Here is a 17,016-nt window from a genome sequence, read left to right as displayed (position 1 = left end):
GTATTTGGACTTTCAGAAGGCTTTCGATAAGGTCCCGCATAAGAGATTAGCGTGTAAAGTTAAAGCACATGGGACTGGGGGCAAGGTACTGACTTGGATAGAGAACTGGTTAGCAGACAGGAAGCAAAGAGTTGGAATAAATGGCTCTTTTTCCAAGTGGCAGGCAGTGACTAGTGGGGTACCACAGGGATCGGTGCTAGGACCCCAGCTATTCACAATATATATTAATGATCTAGACGAGGGAACTAGATGTAATATCTCCAAGTTTGCTGACGACACAAAGCTGGGTGGGCGTGTGTGCTGTGAGGTGGATGCCGAGAAACTCCAGTATGATTTGGACAGGTTGGGTGATTGGGCAGATGTATGGCAGATGCAGTATAATGTGGATAAATGCGAGGTTATCCACTTTGGTGGCAAAAACAGGAAGGCATATCTGAATGGCAATAGATTGGGAGAAGGGGAAGTGCAACAAGACCTGGTGTCCTTGTGCACCAGTCGCTGAAGGTAAGTATGCAGGTGCAGCAGGCGGTTAAGAAGGCAAATGGTATGTTGGCCTTCGTAGCGAGAGGATTTGAATACAGGAACAAGGATGTCTTGCTGCAGTTGTACAGGGCCTTGGTGAGACCACACCTTGAGTATTGTGTGCAGTTTTGGTCGCCTTATCTGAGGAAGGATGTTCTTGCCATGGAGGAAGTGCAGCGAAGATTCATCAGACTGATACCTGGGATGTCAGGAATGACGTATGAGGAGAGATTGGGTCGATTGGGCTTATACTCACTGGAGTTTAGAAGAATGAGAGGGGATCTCATTGAAACTTATAAAATTCTGACAGGACTGGACAGACTAGATGCAGGAAGGATGTTCCCGATGGCCGGGGAGTCCAGAACCAGGGGTCACAGTCTAAAGATAAGGGGTAAGCCATTTAGGACTGAGATGAGGAGGAATTTCTTCACCCAGAGAGTGGTGAACCTGTGGAATTCTCTGCCACAGAGGGCGGTGGAGGCCAGTTCATTAAATATATTCAAGAAAGAGTTGGATATATTTCTTAAGGCTAAAGGGATCAAGGGATATGGGGAGAAGACAGGGACAGGGTACTGAGTTTGGATGATCAGCCATGATTGCATTGAATGGCGGAGCAGGCTCGAGGGGCCGAATGGCCGACTCCTGCTCCTATCTTCTATGTTTTACTTTCGGGACCAACCTGCCATGCAGGACCTTATCAAAAGCCTTGGTAAAATCCAGAAAGACTACATCAAATGCACTACCCTCATCGACCCTCCTTGTTACATCCTCAAAAAATCCTTTTAGAAAAGGGTTTTATTCTGCACCCAATGTACAGGAGGATCCCATGTTCGTGAATTTTCACAAGTGGTTGCATTGCTGTTAATGGCCCGCTGGTGGCGATGCAGAGCTTATTTTTGATCCACTGTGCCAGCAGTGCCACCATCAGCCTGTTTGCGGTGCTGCACCCTGAGTGCCTCAATGCTGCACCCAGACAGATGAAAAACCTTGATTACTTTGTCAGCCAGTTTCTTTCTCCACTGGAGTTGCAAAAACCATGGGAGGTGAAAATGATACCTTCATTATATGTCGCAGTGAACGGTAAAGATTGTGGAATATGGTTGTGCAGCAATAAAGCATTAAAGGGCTATGAGCAGTGTTCCCTCTTTTTTTGGGTTCGCGGCCACTTTAACGGGCGGCGCGGGCCATTCAAATTCCAGCAAAAGCCGGTGACTGGCCGGGGCGGCACCTCCAGACCGCAGCATGGCCGCACAGCGTAACGGGAAGATTGGCTGTGAATGAGCCCTGACTCTAAAGATGGACTGGGTCACATTCTGCCATGGTCAATCCAGGGCATGCGAGGCTCACACCTGATCGGCTTCCTTCTCTTTTCACAGGGACGAGATGCAGGAGATCAGCATATTATTGAGGTGGTCTTGAAAATGATGCAAGGTCAGTGCGGGGACAATCCGTTACTAAACGTAGTCTTAGAGTTACCGAGTATTACCGGGCAAAGCCACCACATTAATTGTGCGTGTATCAGTGAGTGTGTCAGTCTGATTATTAGTGAGTGTGTCAGTCTGATTATTAGTGAGTGTGTCAGTCTGATTATTAGTGAGTGTGTCAGTCTGATTATTAGTGAGTGTGTCAGTCTGATTATTAGTGAGCGTGTCAGTCTGATTATTAGTGAGTGTGTCAGTCTGATTATTAGTGAGTGTGTCAGTCTGATTATTAGTGAGCGTGTCAGTCTGATTATTAGTGAGTGTATCAGTCTGATTATTAGTGAGTGTATCAGTCTGATTATTAGTGAGCGTGTCAGTCTGATTATTAGTGAGTGTGTCAGTCTGATTATTAGTGAGCGTGTCAGTCTGATTATTAGTGAGTGTATCAGTCTGATTATTAGTGAGTGTGTCAGTCTGAGTATTGGTGAGTGTGTCAGTCTGATTATTAGTGAGTGTGTCAGTCTGATTATTAGTGAGTGTGTCAGTCTGATTATTAGTGAGTGTGTCAGTCTGATTATTAGTGAGTGTGTCAGTCTGATTATTAGTGAGTGTGTCAGTCTGATTATTAGTGAGTGTGTCAGTCTGATTATTAGTGAGCGTGTCAGTCTGATTATTAGTGAGTGTATCAGTCTGATTATTAGTGAGTGTGTCAGTCTGAGTATTGGTGAGTGTGTCAGTCTGATTATTAGTGAGTGTGTCAGTCTGATTATTAGTGAGTGTGTCAGTCTGATTATTAGTGAGTGTGTCAGTCTGATTATTAGTGAGTGTATCAGTCTGATTATTAGTGAGTGTGTCAGTCTGAGTATTGGTGAGTGTGTCAGTCTGATTATTAGTGAGTGTGTCAGTCTGAGTATTGGTGAGTGTGTCAGTCTGAGTATTGGTGAGTGTGTCAGTCTGATTATTAGTGAGTGTGTCAGTGAGTGTGTCAGTCTGATTATTAGTGAGTGTATCAGTCTGATTATTAGTGAGTCTGTCAGTCTGATTATTAGTGAGTCTGTCAGTCTGATTATTAGTGAGTCTGTCAGTCTGATTATTAGTGAGTGTGTCAGTCTGAGTATTGGTGAGTGTGTCAGTCTGAGTATTGGTGAGTGTGTCAGTCTGATTATTAGTGAGTGTGTCAGTCTGATTATTAGTGAGTGTGTCAGTGAGTGTGCCAGTCAGTGAGCGTGTCCGTATTAGTGAATTTGTCAGTGAGTATTAGTGAATGTGTCACTGAGTATGTACCGGTGAGTATTAGTGAGTCTGTTGGTGAGTATTAGTAAGTGTGTCAGTGAGTATTAGTGAGAGTGTCAGTGAGTATTAGAGAATGTGTCAGTGTGTGTCAGTGAGTGTGTTAGTGAATGTGTCAGTGAGTGTGTCTGCGTATTACTGAGTGTGTCAGTCAGTATTAGTGAGTGTATCAGTCAGTGTGTCAGTCTGAGTATGAGCGAGTGTGTCAGTGAGTATTAGTGAGTGTGTCAGTGAGTATTAGTGAGTTTGTCAGTGAGTATTAGTGAGTGTCAGTGAGTATTAGTGAGTGTGTCAGTCAGTGTGTCAGTGAGTATTAGTGAGTGTCAGTGAGTGTTAGTGAGTGTCAGTATTAGTGAGTGTCAGTGAGTATTAGTGAGTGTGTTAGTCTGAGTATTAGTGAGTGTGTCAATGAGTGTGTCAGTCTGAGTATTAGTGAGTGTGTCAGTGAGTGTGTCCATGAGTATTAGTGAGTGTGTCAGTGAGTGTGTTAGTTTGAGTATTAGTGAGTGATTCAGTGAGTGTGTCAGTCTGAGTATTAGTGAGTGTGTCAGTGAGTGTGTCAGTCTGAGTATTAGTGAATGTGCCAGTCAGTGAGTGTCTCAGTCAATGTGTCAGTGAGTATTGGTGAGTGTGTCAGTGCATATTAGTGAGTGTGCCAGTGAGTATTAGTGAGTGTGTCTGAGTATTACTGAGTATGTCAGTGAGTATTAGTGAGTGTGTCAACCAGTGTGTCAGTCTGAGTAATAGTGAGTGTGTCAGTGAGTATTAGTGAGTGTGTCAGTCTGAGTATTAGTGAGGATGTCAGTGAGTGTGCCAGTCAGTGAGTATTAGTGAGTGTGTCAGTGAGTATTAGTGAGTGTGTCAGTAAGTATGTCCGTGTGTATTAATGAATGTGTCGGTGAGTGTGTCAGTGAGTATTAGTGAGTGTGTCAGTCAGTGTGTCAGATAGTATTAGTGAGTGTTTCCATGAGTATTAGTGAGTGTGTCAGTGATTATTAGTGAGTGTGTCCGTGAGTATTAGTGAGTGTGTCAGTGAGTATTTGTGAGTGTGTCCGTGAGTATTAGTGAGCATGTCCATGAGTATTAGTGAGTGTGTCTGTGAGTATTAGTGAGTGTGTCAGTCATTGTGTCAGTGAGTATTAGTGGCTGTGCTAGTGAGTGTGTCAGTCTGAGTATTAGTGAGTGTGTCAGTGAGTATTAGTGTGTGTGTCAGTGAGTGTGCCAGTTAGTGAGTGTGTCAGTCAGTGTGTCTTTGAGTATTGCTGAGTGTGTCAGTGAGTGTGTCCGTATTAGTGAGTGTTAGTGAGTGTGTCAGTATTAGTGAATTTGTCAGTGAGTATTAGTGAATGTGTCAGTTAGTGTGTCAGTGAGTATTAGTGAATATGTCAGTGAGTGTGTCAGTGAGTATTAGCGAGTGTGTCAGTGAGTGTGTCTGAGTATTGGTGAGTGTGTCTGAGTATTAGTGAGTGTGTCAGTGAGTATTAGTGAATGTGTCAGTGAGTATTAGTGAGTGTTTCTGTGAGTATTAGTGAGTGTGTCAGTATTAGTGAGTGTGTCTGAGTATTAGTGAGTGTCAGTGAGTATTAGTGAGTGTGACAGTGAGTATTAGTGAATGTGTAAGTAAGTGTGTCTGAGTATTACTGAGTGTGTCAGTGGGTATTAGTGAGTGTGTTAGTGAGTGTGTCAGTGAGTATTAGTGAGTGTGTCAGTGAGTATTAGTGAATGTGTCAGTGAGTTTGTCCGTGGGTATTGGTGACTGTGTCAGTATTAGTGAGTGTGTCAGTGAGTATGAGTAAGTGTGTCAGTGAGTATTAGTGAATGTGTCCGTGTGTGTGTCGGTGTGTATTAGTGAGTGTTTCAGTGAGTGTTTCAATGAGTATTAGTGAATGTGCCAGAGAATACTAGTGAGTGTGTCAGTATTAGTTAGTCTTAGTGAGTGTGTCAGTGAGTATTAGTGAATGTGTCAGTGAGTGAGTCAGAGTCTTACTGAATTTGTTATTGATTATTAGTGAGTGTGCCAGTGAATATTAGTGAGTGTGTCAGTGAGTATTAGTGAATGTGTCAGTGAGAGTGTCAGTGGGTATTAGTGAGTGTGTCAGTGAGTATTAGTGAATGTGTCAGTGGATATTAGTGAGTGTGTCAGAGAGTTTTAGTTAATGTGCCAGTGAGTGTGTCAGTGAGTATTAGTGAATGTGTCAGTGAGTGTGTCAGTGGGTATTAGTGAGTATGTTAGTGAGTGTGTCAGTATTAGTGAGTGTGTCCGTGAGTATTGCTGAGTGTGTCAGTGAGTTTGTCAGTATTAGTGAGTGTCAGTGAGTATTAGTGATTGTGTCAGTATTAGTGAACGTGACAGTGAGAATTAGTGAATGTGTCAGTGAGTGTGTCAGTGAGTATTAGTGAGTGTGTCAGTGAGTATTAGTGAGAGTGTCAGTGAGAATTAGTGAATGTGCCAGAGTGTGTCAGTGAGTATTATTGAATGTGTCAGTATGTCAGTGAGTATTAGTGAATGATTTAGTGAGTGTGTCAGTGGGTATTAGCGAGTGTGTCAGTGAGTATTAGTGAATGTGTAAGTAAGTGTGTCTGAGTATTACTGAGTGTGTCAGTGGGTATTAGTGAGTGTGTTAGTGAGTGTGTCAGTGAGTATTAGTGAGTGTGTCAGTGAGTATTAGTGAATGTGTCAGTGAGTTTGTCCGTGGGTATTGGTGACTGTGTCAGTATTAGTGAGTGTGTCAGTGAGTATGAGTAAGTGTGTCAGTGAGTATTAGTGAATGTGTCCGTGTGTGTGTCGGTGTGTATTAGTGAGTGTTTCAGTGAGTGTTTCAATGAGTATTAGTGAATGTGCCAGAGAATACTAGTGAGTGTGTCAGTATTAGTTAGTCTTAGTGAGTGTGTCAGTGAGTATTAGTGAATGTGTCAGTGAGTGAGTCAGAGTCTTACTGAATTTGTTATTGATTATTAGTGAGTGTGCCAGTGAATATTAGTGAGTGTGTCAGTGAGTATTAGTGAATGTGTCAGTGAGAGTGTCAGTGGGTATTAGTGAGTGTGTCAGTGAGTATTAGTGAATGTGTCAGTGGATATTAGTGAGTGTGTCAGAGAGTTTTAGTTAATGTGCCAGTGAGTGTGTCAGTGAGTATTAGTGAATGTGTCAGTGAGTGTGTCAGTGGGTATTAGTGAGTATGTTAGTGAGTGTGTCAGTATTAGTGAGTGTGTCCGTGAGTATTGCTGAGTGTGTCAGTGAGTTTGTCAGTATTAGTGAGTGTCAGTGAGTATTAGTGATTGTGTCAGTATTAGTGAACGTGACAGTGAGAATTAGTGAATGTGTCAGTGAGTGTGTCAGTGAGTATTAGTGAGTGTGTCAGTGAGTATTAGTGAGAGTGTCAGTGAGAATTAGTGAATGTGCCAGAGTGTGTCAGTGAGTATTATTGAATGTGTCAGTATGTCAGTGAGTATTAGTGAATGATTTAGTGAGTGTGTCAGTGGGTATTAGCGAGTGTGTCAGTGAGTATTAGTGAATGTGTCAGTGAGTGTGTCTGAGTATTACTGAGTGTGTCAGTGAATATTAGTGAGTGTGTTAGTGTGTGTGTCAGTGAGTATTAGTGAGTGTGTCAGTGAGTATTAGTGAATGTGTCAGTGAGTGTGTCTGTGGGAATTGCTGACTATGTCCATATTAGTGAGTTTGTCTGAGTATTAGTAAGTGTGACAGTGAGTATTAGTGAATGTGTCTGTGTGTGTGTCCGTGTGTGTGTCGGTGAGTGTGTCAGTGAGTATTAGTGAATGTGTCAGTGAATATTAGTGAGTATTAGTGAGTGTCAGTGAGTATTAGTGAGTGTGTTAGTGAATGTGACAGTGAGAAATGGTGAATGTGTCAGTAAGTGTGTCAGTGAGTATTAGTGAGTGTGTCTCAGTAATAGTGAGTGTGTCTGAGTATTAGTGAATGTGCCAGTGAATATTAGTGAGTATTAGTGAGTGTGTCAGTATTAGTGAATGTGTCAGTGAGTGTGTCAGTATTAGTGAGTGTGTCAGTGAGTATTAGTGAGTGTGTCAGTGAGTATTAGTGAGTGTGTCAGTGAGTATTAGTGAATGTGTCAATTAGTGTGTCAGTATTAGTGAGTGTGTCAGTGAGTATTAGTGAGTGTGTCAGTATTAGTGAGTGTGTTTGTGAGTATTGCTGAGTGTGTCAGTGAGTGTGTCAGTATTAGTGAGTGTGTCAGTATTAGTGAATTTGTCAGTGAGTATTAGTGATTGTGTCGGTGAGTGTGTCAGTGAGTATTAGGGAATGAGTCAGTGAGTGTGTCAGTGAGTATTAGTGAATGTGTCAGTGGGTATTAGTGAGTGTGTCAGTGAGTATTAGTGAATGTGTCAGTGAGTGTGTTAGTGAGTGTTAGTGAATGTGTCAGTGAGTGTGTCAGTGGGTATTAGTGAGTGTGTCAGTGAGTATTAGTGAATGTGTCAGTGAGTGTGTCTGAGTATTAGTGAGTGTGTCTGAGTATTAGTGAATGTGCCAGTGAATATTAATGAGTGTGTCAGTATTAGTGAATGTGTCAGTGAGTGTGTCAATATTAGTGCGTGTGTCCGTGAGTGTTGCTGAGTGTGTCAGTGAGTGTTTCAGTATTAGTGAGTGTCAGTGAGTATTAGTGATTGTGTCAGTATTAGTGAACATGACAGTGAGAATTAGTGAATGTGTCAGTGAGTGTAAGTGAGTATTAGTGAGTGTGTCAGTGCGTATTAGTGAGTGTGTCAGTGAGTATTAGTGAGAGTGTCAGTGAGAATTAGTGAATGTTCCAGAGTGTGTCCGTGAGTATTATTGAATGTGTCAGTGAGTATGTCAGTGAGTATTAGTGAATGTGTTAGTGAGTGTGTCAGTGGCTATTAGTGAGTGTGTCAGTGAGTGTTAGTGAGTGTGTCAGTGAGTGTGTCTGAGTATTACTGAGTGTGTCAGTGAGTATTAGTGAGTGTGTCAGTGAGTGTGTCTGAGTATTACTGAGTGTGTCAGTGAGTATTAGTGAGTGTGTTAGTATGTGTATCAGTGAGTATTAGTGAGTGTGTCAGTGAGTATTAGGGAATGTGTCAGTGAGTGTGTCTGTGGGTATTGGTGACTGTGTCAGTATTAGGGAGTGTGTCTGAGTATTAGTAGGTGTGACAGTGAGTATTAGTGAATGTGTCTGTGTGTGTGTTGATGTGTATTAGTGTGTGTGTTGGTGAGTGTGTCAGTGAGTATTAGTGAGTATTAGTGAGTGTGTTAGTGAATGTGACAGTGAGAAATGGTGAATGTGTCAGTAAGTGTGTCAGTGAGTATTAGTGAGTGTGTCTGAGTATTAGTGAATGTGCCAGTGAATATTAGTGAGGATTAGTGAGTGTGTCAGTATTGGTGAATGTGTCAGTGAGTGTGTCAGTATTAGTGAGTGTGTCAGTGAGTATTAGTGAGTGTGTCAGTGAGTGTATCAGTGAGAATTAGTGAATGTGTCAGTTAGTGTGTCAGTGAGTATTAGTGAGTGTGTCAGTGAGTATTAGTGAGTGTGCCAGTGTGTGTGTCTGAGTATTACTGAGTGTGTCAGTGAGTATTAGTGAGTGTGTCAGTGAGTATTAGTGAATATGTCAGTGAGTGTGCCTGAATATTAGTGAGTGTGTCAGTGAGTATTAGTGAATATGTCAGTGAGTGTGTCAGTGAGTATTAGTGAGTGTGTCAGTGAGTATTAGTGAGTGAGTCAGCGAATATTAGTGAGCGTGTCAGTGAGTGTGTCAGTGAGTATTAGTGAGTGTGTCAGTGAGTATTAGTGAGTGAGTCAGCGAATATTAGTGAGCGTGTCAGTGAGTGTGTCAGTGAGTATTAGTGAGTGTGTCAGTGAGTATTAGTGAGAATTACTGAATATGTCAGTGAGTATTAGTGAGTGTGTCAGTGAGTATTAGTGAGTGTGTCAGCGAATGTGACAGTGAGAATTCGTGAATGTGTCAGTGAGTATTAGTGAGTGTGTCAGTGAGTATTAGTGAGTGTGTCAGTGTGTGTGTCTGAGTATTACTGAGTGTGTCAGTGAGTATTAGTGAATATGTCAGTGAGTGTGCCTGAATATTAGTGAGTGTGTCAGTGAGTATTAGTGAATAAATCAGTGAGTGTGTCAGTGAGTATTAGTGAGTGTGTCAGTGAGTATTAGTGAGTGTGTCAGTGAATATTAGTGAGTGTGTCAGTGAGTATTAGGGAATGTGTCAGTGAGTGTGTCCGTTGGTATTCGTGACTGTGTCGGTATTAGTGAGTGTGTCAGTGGGTATTAGTGAGTGTGTCAGTGAGTATTAGTGAGAATTACTGAATATGTCAGTGAGTATTAGTGAGTGTGTCAGTGAGCATTAGTGAGTGTGTCAGTGAGTATTAGTGAGTGTGTCAGTGAGTATTAGTGAGTGTGCCAGTGAGTGTGGCTGAGTATTAGTGGGTGTGTCAGTGAGTTTTAGTGAGTGTGTCAGTGAGTATTAGTGAATATGTCAGTGACTGTTCCTGAGTATTAGTGAGTGTTTCAGTGACTATTAGTGAGTGTGTCAGTGAGTATTAGTGAATATGTCAGTGAGTGTGCCTGAGTATTAGTGAGTGTGTCAGTATTAGTGAGTGTGTCAGTGTGTTTGTCTGCATATTAGTGAGTGTGTCAGTGAGTATTATTGAGTGTGTCAGTATTAGTGAATAAGTCAGTGAGTGTGCTTGAGTATTAGTGAGTGTGTCACTGAGTATTAGTGAGTGTGTCAGTGAGTATTAGTGAATATGTCAGTGAGTGTGTCAGTGAGTATTAGTGAGTGTCAGTGAGTATTAGTGAGTGTGTCAGTGAGTATTAGTGAATGTGTCTGTGAGTGTGTCTGAGTATTAGTGAGTGTGTCAGTGAGTATTAGTGAATATGTCAGTGAGTGGTCCTGAGTATTAGTGAGTGTGCCAGTGAGTTTGTCAGTATTAGTGAGTGTGTCATTGTGTATTAGTGTGTGTGTCAGTGTGTATTAGTGAGTGTGTCAGTATTAGTGAGTGTGTCAGTATTAGTGAGTGTGTCAGTGAGTATTAGTGAGTGTGCCAGTGAGTATTAGTGTGTGTGTCAGTGTGTATTAGTGTGTGTGTCAGTGTGTATTAGTGAGTGTGTCAGTATTAGTGAGTGTGTCAGTATTAGTGAGTGTGTCAGTGAGTATTAGTGAGTGTGCCAGTGAGTATTAGTGAGTGTGTCAGTGTGTATTAGTGTGTTTGTCAGTATTAGTGAGTGTGTAAGTATTAGTGTGTGTGTCAGTGAGTATTAGTGAGTGTGTCAGTAAGTATTAGTGAGTGTGTCAGTGAGTATTAGTGAATGTGTCAGAGTGTGTCTAAGTATTAGTGAGTGTGTCAGTGAGTATTAGTGAATATGTCAGTGAGCGGGCCTGAGTATTAGTGAGTGTCTCAGTGAGTATTAGTGAGTGTGTCAGTGAGTATTAATGAATATGTTCGTGAGTGTGCCTAACTATTAGTGAGTGTGCCAGTGAGTGTGTCAGTGAGTATTAGTGAGTGTATCAGTGAGTATTAGTGAGTGTGTCAGTATTAGTGAATGTGTCAGTGACTATTAGTGAGTGTGTCAGTATTAGTGAGTGTGTCAGTGTGTATTAGTGAGTTTGTCAGTATTAGTGAGTGTGTCAGTATTAGTGAGTGTGTCAGTGAGTATTAGTGAGTGTGTCAGTATTAGTGTGTGTGTCAGTGAGTATTAGTGTGTGTGTCAGTAAATATTAGTGAGTGTGTCAGTGAGTATTAGTGAATGTGTCAGTGGGTGTGTCTGAGTATTAATGAGTGTGTCAGTGAGTATGTCAGTGAATATTGGTGACTATTAGTGAGAGTGTCAGTGAGTATTAGTGAGTGTGTCAGTGAGTAGTAGTGAGTGTGTCAGTCAGTATTAGTGAATGTGTCAGTGAGTGTGCCAGTCAGTGAGTGTGTCCGTGAGTATTGGTGAGTGTGTCAGTATTAGTGAATGTGTCAGTGAGTAGTAGTGAATGTGTCAGTATTAGTGAGTGTGTTGGTGAGTGTGTTAGTGAGGATTAGTGAATGTGCCAGTATCAGTGAGTGTGTTAGTGAGGATTAGTGAATGCTGCACTATTGTCCCTACTATTTGATGAGTTTCCCTTCTCCCATTTTGTGTGTCTGGAGTTACACTTGGACCCTGTACTTGGCAATCTTTGGACCAACCATTGGCTTTCGCTGGGGTACCTGAGGGGCTCATCCTGAAGCCCTTTATTTGTTTGTCTTACAGAGCAGTTAGCAGCAGTAGCAGTCAGTGCCAAGAGAGAAGTACTGGGCGGAGCTGGGATGACGGGACCTCCTGGACCCCCTGGAGCAGCAGGCTCTGCTGGTGAACAAGGTGACCACGGTGTTTCTGGGCCTCGTGGCCTACATGGTCTGACAGGCGTTCAAGGCCAGATCGGAAATACAGGACCAAAAGGTAAGATTTCAAACTTCTCTCTCCACACAGTTTGGCAGCTCCTGGAGCTCGGTGAGAGAGAGCTCGGTGAGAGAGCTCGGTGAGAGAGAGCTCAGTGAGAGAGAGCTCGGTGAGAGAGGGCTCGGTGAGAGAGAGCTCGGTGAGAGAGAGCTCGGTGAGAGAGAGCTCGGTGAGAGAACTCGGTGAGAGAAAGCTCGGTGAGAGAGCTCGGTGAGAGTGCTCGGTGAGAGAGCTCGGTGAGAGAGCTCGGTGAGAGAGAGCTCGGTGAGAGAGAGCTCGGTGAGAGAGAGCTCGGTGACATCCTAGGGTCTTGAGGGAAGTGGCGGTAGGGATTGTGGATGCATTGGTAATAATTTTCCAAAACTCCCTGGACTCGGCAAAGGTCCCGGCAGACTGGAAAACTGCTAATGTAACACCCTTATTTAAAAAGGGCAGTAGACAGAAGGCTGGAAACTATAGACCAGTTAGCTTAACATCTGTGGTAGGTAAAATTTTGGAGTCCATTATTAAGGAGACAGTAACAGGACATTTGGATAATCATAATTTAATAGGACAAAGTCAGCATGGTTTTATGAAGGGGAAGTCATGTTTGACAAATTTGCTGGAGTTCTTTGAGGAAGTAACATATAGGGTGGATAAAGGGGAACCAGTGGATGTAGTGTATTTAGACTTCCAAAAGGCATTTGACAAGGTGCCACACAAAAGATTATTGCTTAAGATAAAAAATCACGGGATTGGGGTAATATTCTGGCATGGATAGAGGATTGGCTATCTAACAGAAGGCAGAGAGTTGGGATAAATGGTTCATTCTCAGGCTGGCAATCAGTAACTAGTGGTGTTCCGCAGGGGTCAGTGCTGGGTCGCCAACTCTTTACAATCTATCTAAACGATTTGGAGGAGGGGACCGAGTGTAACATATCAAAGTTTGCAGATGATACTAAGATGGGAGGGAAAGTAGTGAGTGAGGAGGACATAAAAAACCTGCAAGGGGACATAGACAGGCTAAGTAAGTGGGCAGAGATTTGGCAGATGGAATACAATACTGGAAAGTGTGAGGTTATGCACTTTGGCAGGAAAAATCGTAGAGCAAGTTATTATCTTAATGGCAAGAAACTGGAAAGTACTGAAGTACAAAGGCATCTGGGGGTCCTGGTGCACGAAACTCAAAAGGTTAGTATGCAGGTGCAGCAAGTGATTAAGAAGGCCAATGGAATGTTGGCTTTCATTGCTAGGGGGATAGAATATAAAAATAGGGAGGTATTGCTTCAGTTGTACAAGGTATTGGTGAGACCGCACCTGGAATACTGCGTACAGTTTTGGTGTCCATACTTAAGAAAGGACATACTTGCTCTCGAGTCAGTACAAAGAAGGTTCATTCGGTTAATCCCGGGGATGAGGGGATGGACATATGAGGAGAGGTTGAGTAGATTGGGACTCTACTCATTGGAGTTCAGAAGAATGAGAGGCGATCTTATTGAAACATATAAGATTGTGAAGGGGTTGGATCGGGTGGATGCGGGGAAGATGTTCCCGATGATGGGTGAAACTAGAACTAGGGGGCATAGTCTTAGAATAAGGGGCTGCTCTTTCAAAACTGAGATGAGGAGGAACTACTTCACTCAGAGGGTGGTAGGTCCATGGAATATGCTGCCCAAAAAAGCTGTAGAAGCTACATCATTACATAAATTTAAAACAGAAATAGACAGTTTCCTAGAAGTAAAGGGAATTAAAGGTTACGGGGAGCGGGCAGGAAATTGGACATGAGTCTAGGTTCGGATCGGTCATGGCCCAGTGGGTAGCGGAGCGGGCCCAGGGGCCGTGTAGCCTGGTCCTGCTCCTATTTCCTGTGTCTAATTCTGTTAGATTCAGGAGATGGTTCTGGGATAGTGGATTGGCGGTTAGGATCAGATCAGCCATGATCTTATTGAATGGTGGAGCAGGCTCGAGGGGCCGATTGGCCTACTCCTGCTCCTATTTCTTCTGAGAGGTCAGTGAGAGAGAGCTCGGTGAGAGAGCTCGGTGAGAGAGCTCGGTGAGAGAGAGCTCGGTGAGAGAGCTCGGTGAGAGAGCTCGGTGAGAGAGAGCTCGGTGAGAGAGCTCGGTGAGAGAGAGCTCGGTGAGAGAGAGCTCAGTGAGACAGAGCTCGGTGAGAGTGAGCTCGGTGAGAGAGCTCGGTGAGAGAGAGCTCGGTGAGAGAGAGCTCGGTGAGAGAGAACTCGGTAAGAGAGAGCTCGGTGAGAGAGCTCGGTGAGAGTGAACTCGGTGAGAGAGAGCTCAGTGAGAGAGAGCTCGGTGAGAGAGGGCTCGGTGAGAGAGTTCGGTGAGAGAGAGCTCGGTGAGAGAGAGCTCGGTGAGAGAGCTCGGTGAGAGAGCTCGGTGAGAGAGAGTTCGGTGAGAGAGCTCGGTGAGAGAGAGCTCAGTGAGAGAGCTCGGTGAGAGAGAGCTCGGTGAGAGAGCTTGGTGAGAGAGCTCGGTGAGAGAGCTCGGTGCGAGAGAGCTCGGTGAGCGAGAGCTCGGTGAGAGAGAGTTCGGTGAGAGCTCGGTGCAGAGAGAGCTCGGTGAGAGAGCTCGGTGAGAGAGCTCGGTGAGAGAGAGCTCGGTGAGAGAGCTTGGTGAGAGAGAGCTCGGTGAGAGAGAGCTCGGTGAGAGAGCTCGGTGAGAGAGCTCGGTGAGAGAGAGCTCGGTGAGAGAGAGCTCGGTGAGAGAGCTCGGTGAGAGAGAGCTTGGTGAGAGAGCTCGGTGAGAGAGCTCGGTGAGAGAGAGCTCGGTGAGAGAGCTCGGTGAGAGAGAGCTCGGTGAGAGAGAGCTCGCTGAGAGAGCTCGGTGAGAGAGAGCTCGGTGAGAGAGAGCTCGGTGAGAGAGCGCGGTGAGAGAGCTTGGTGAGAGAGAGCTCGGTGAGAGAGAGCTCGGTGAGAGAGCTCGGTGAGAGAGAGCTCGATGAGAGAGAGCTCGGTGAGAGATCTCAGTGAGAGAGAGCTCGGTGAGAGAGCTCGGTGGGAGAGAGCTCGGTGAGCGAGCTCGGTGAGAGAGAGCTCGGTGAGAGAGCTCGGTGAGCGAGCTCGGTGAGACAGAGCTCGGTGACAGAGAGCTCGGTGAGAGAGTTCGGTGAGAGAGAGCTCGGTGAGAGAGAGCTGGGTGAGAGAGCTGGGTGAGAGAGCTCGGTGAGAGAGCTCGGTGAGAAAGCTCGATGAGAGAGAGCTCGGTGAGAGAGCTCGGTGAGAGAGAGATCGGTGAGAGAGCTCGGTGAGAGAGACTTCGGTGAGAGAGAGCTCGGCGAGAGAGCTCGGTGAGAGAGAGCTCGGTGAGAGAGACTTCGGTGAGAGAGAGCTCGGCGAGAGAGCTCGGTGAGAGAGAGCTCGGTGAGAGAGAGCTCGGTGAGAGAGACTTCGGTGAGAGAGAGCTCGGTGAGAGAGAGCTCGGTGAGAGAGAGCTCGGTGAGAGAGAGAGCTCGGTGAGAGAGAGCTCGGTGAGAGAGAGCTCGGTGAGAGAGAGCTCGGTGAGGGAGGGCTCGGTGAGTGAGCTTGGTGAGAGAGAGCTCGGTGAGAGAGAGCTCGGTGAGAAAGCTCGGTGAGAGAGAGCTCGGTGAGGGAGAGCTCGGTGAGAGAGCTCGGTGAGAGAGAGCTCGGTGAGAAAGCTCGGTGAGAGAGAGCTCGGTGAGAGAGAGCTCGGTGAGAGAGCTCGGTGAGAGAGAGCTCGGTGAGAGAGCTCGGTGGGAGAGAGCTCGGTGAGAGAGCTCGGTGAGAGAGCTCAGTGAGAGAGAGCTCGGTGAGGGAGAGCTCGGATAGAGAGCTCGGCGAGAGAGAGCTCAGTGAGAGAGAGCTCGGTGAGAGAGCTCGGTGAGAGAGCTCAGTGAGAGAGCTCGGTGAGAGAGAGCTCGGTGAGAGAGCTCGGTGAGAGAGCTCGGTGAGAGAGAGCTCGGTGAGAGAGAGCTCGGTGAGAGAGCTCGGTGAGAGAGAGCTCGGTGGGAGAGAGCTCGGTGAGAGAGCTCGGTGACAGAGAGCTCGGTGAGAGAGAGCTCAGTGAGAGAGCTCGGTGGGAGAGAGCTCGGTGAGAGAGCTCGGTGAGAGAGCTCGGTGGGAGAGAGCTCGGTGAGAGAGAGCTCGGTGAGAGAGAGCTCGGTGAGAGAGCTCGGTGAGAGAGAGCTCGGTGAGAGAGCTCGGTGAGAGAGCTCGGTGAGAGAGAGCTCGGTGAGATAGCTCGGTGAGAGAGCTCGGTGAGAGAGAGCTCGGTGAGAGAGAGCTCGGTGAGAGAGCTCGGTGGGAGAGAGCTCGGTGAGAGAAAGCTCGGTGACTAGAGCTCGGTGAGAGAGAGCTCGGTGAGAGAGAGATCGGTGAGAGAGAGCTCGGTGAGAGAGAGCTCGGTGAGAGAGAGCTCGGTGAGCGAGCTCGGTGAGAGAGGGCTCGGTGAGAGAGAGCTCGGTGAGAGAGAGCTCGGTGAGAGAGCTCGGTGAGAGAGCTCGGTGAGAGAGAGCTCGGTGAGAGAGAGCTCGGTGAGAGAGAGCTTGGTGAGAGAGCTCGGTGAGAGAGAGCTCGGTGAGAGAGCTCGGATAGAGAGCTCGGTGAGAGAGAGCTCGGTGAGAGAGAGTTCGGTGAGAGAGCTCGGTGAGAGAGCTCGGTGAGAGAGAGCTCGGTGAGAGAGCTCGGTGAGAGAGAGCTCGGTGAGAGAGCTCAGTGAGAGAGAGCGCGGTGAGAGAGCTCGGTGCGAGAGAGCTCGGTGAGAGAGCTCGGTGAGAGAGAGCTCAGTGAGAGAGAGCTCGGTGAGAGAGCTCGGATAGAGAGCTCGGTGAGAGAGCTCGCCGAGAGAGCTCGGTGAGAGTGAGCTCGGTGAGAGAGCTCGGTGAGAGAGAGCTCAGTGAGAGAGAGCTCGGTGAGAGAGAGCTCAGTGAGACAGAGCTCGGTGAGAGTGAGCTCGGTGAGAGAGAGCTCGGTGAGAGAGAGCTCGGTGAGAAAGCTCGGTGTGAGAGAGCTCGGCGAGAGAGCTCGGTGAGAGAGAGCTCGGTGAGAGATCTCGGTGAGAGAGAGCTCGGTGAGAGAGAGCTCGGGGAGAGAGCTCAGTGAGAAAGTTCGGTGAGAGAGAGCTCGGTGAGAGAGCTCGGTGAGAGAGAGCTCGGTGAGAGAGAGTTCGGTGAGAGAGAGCTCGGTGAGAGAGAGCTCGGTGAGAGAGAACTCGGTGAGAGAGCTCGGTGAGAGAGAGCTCACGGAGAGAGCTCAGTGAGAGAGAGCTCGGTGAGAGAGAGCTCGGTGAGAGAGTTCGGTGAGAGAGAGCTCGGTGAGGGAGAGCTCGGTGAGAGAGAGCTCGGTGAGAGAGAGCTCGGTGAGAGAGAGCTCCGTGAGAGAGCTCGGTGAGAGAGAGCTCGGTGAGAG

General features: G+C 46.2%; 1 protein-coding gene across 1 annotated transcript in view; it reads left to right on the top strand.

Annotated features, from left to right (window-relative positions):
• The window catches only part of col9a2 (procollagen, type IX, alpha 2), a 168,974-nt gene that overhangs the window by 136,157 nt on the left and 15,801 nt on the right, over positions 1–17,016 (top strand). Inside the window, exons 20-21 of the mRNA XM_085963164.1 lie at positions 1,899–1,953; positions 11,465–11,653. Coding sequence (XP_085819290.1) covers positions 1,899–1,953; positions 11,465–11,653 — 244 coding nt within the window. The remainder of the gene's footprint in view (positions 1–1,898; positions 1,954–11,464; positions 11,654–17,016) is intronic.

Source organism: Somniosus microcephalus, chromosome 20 (assembly GCF_052327205.1).
Source record: "Somniosus microcephalus isolate GS21.2 chromosome 20, FLI_Smic_1.0, whole genome shotgun sequence".
In the NCBI taxonomy this organism is placed as follows: Eukaryota; Metazoa; Chordata; class Chondrichthyes; order Squaliformes; family Somniosidae; genus Somniosus; species Somniosus microcephalus.
This window is presented reverse-complemented; position numbering and strand designations above follow the sequence as displayed.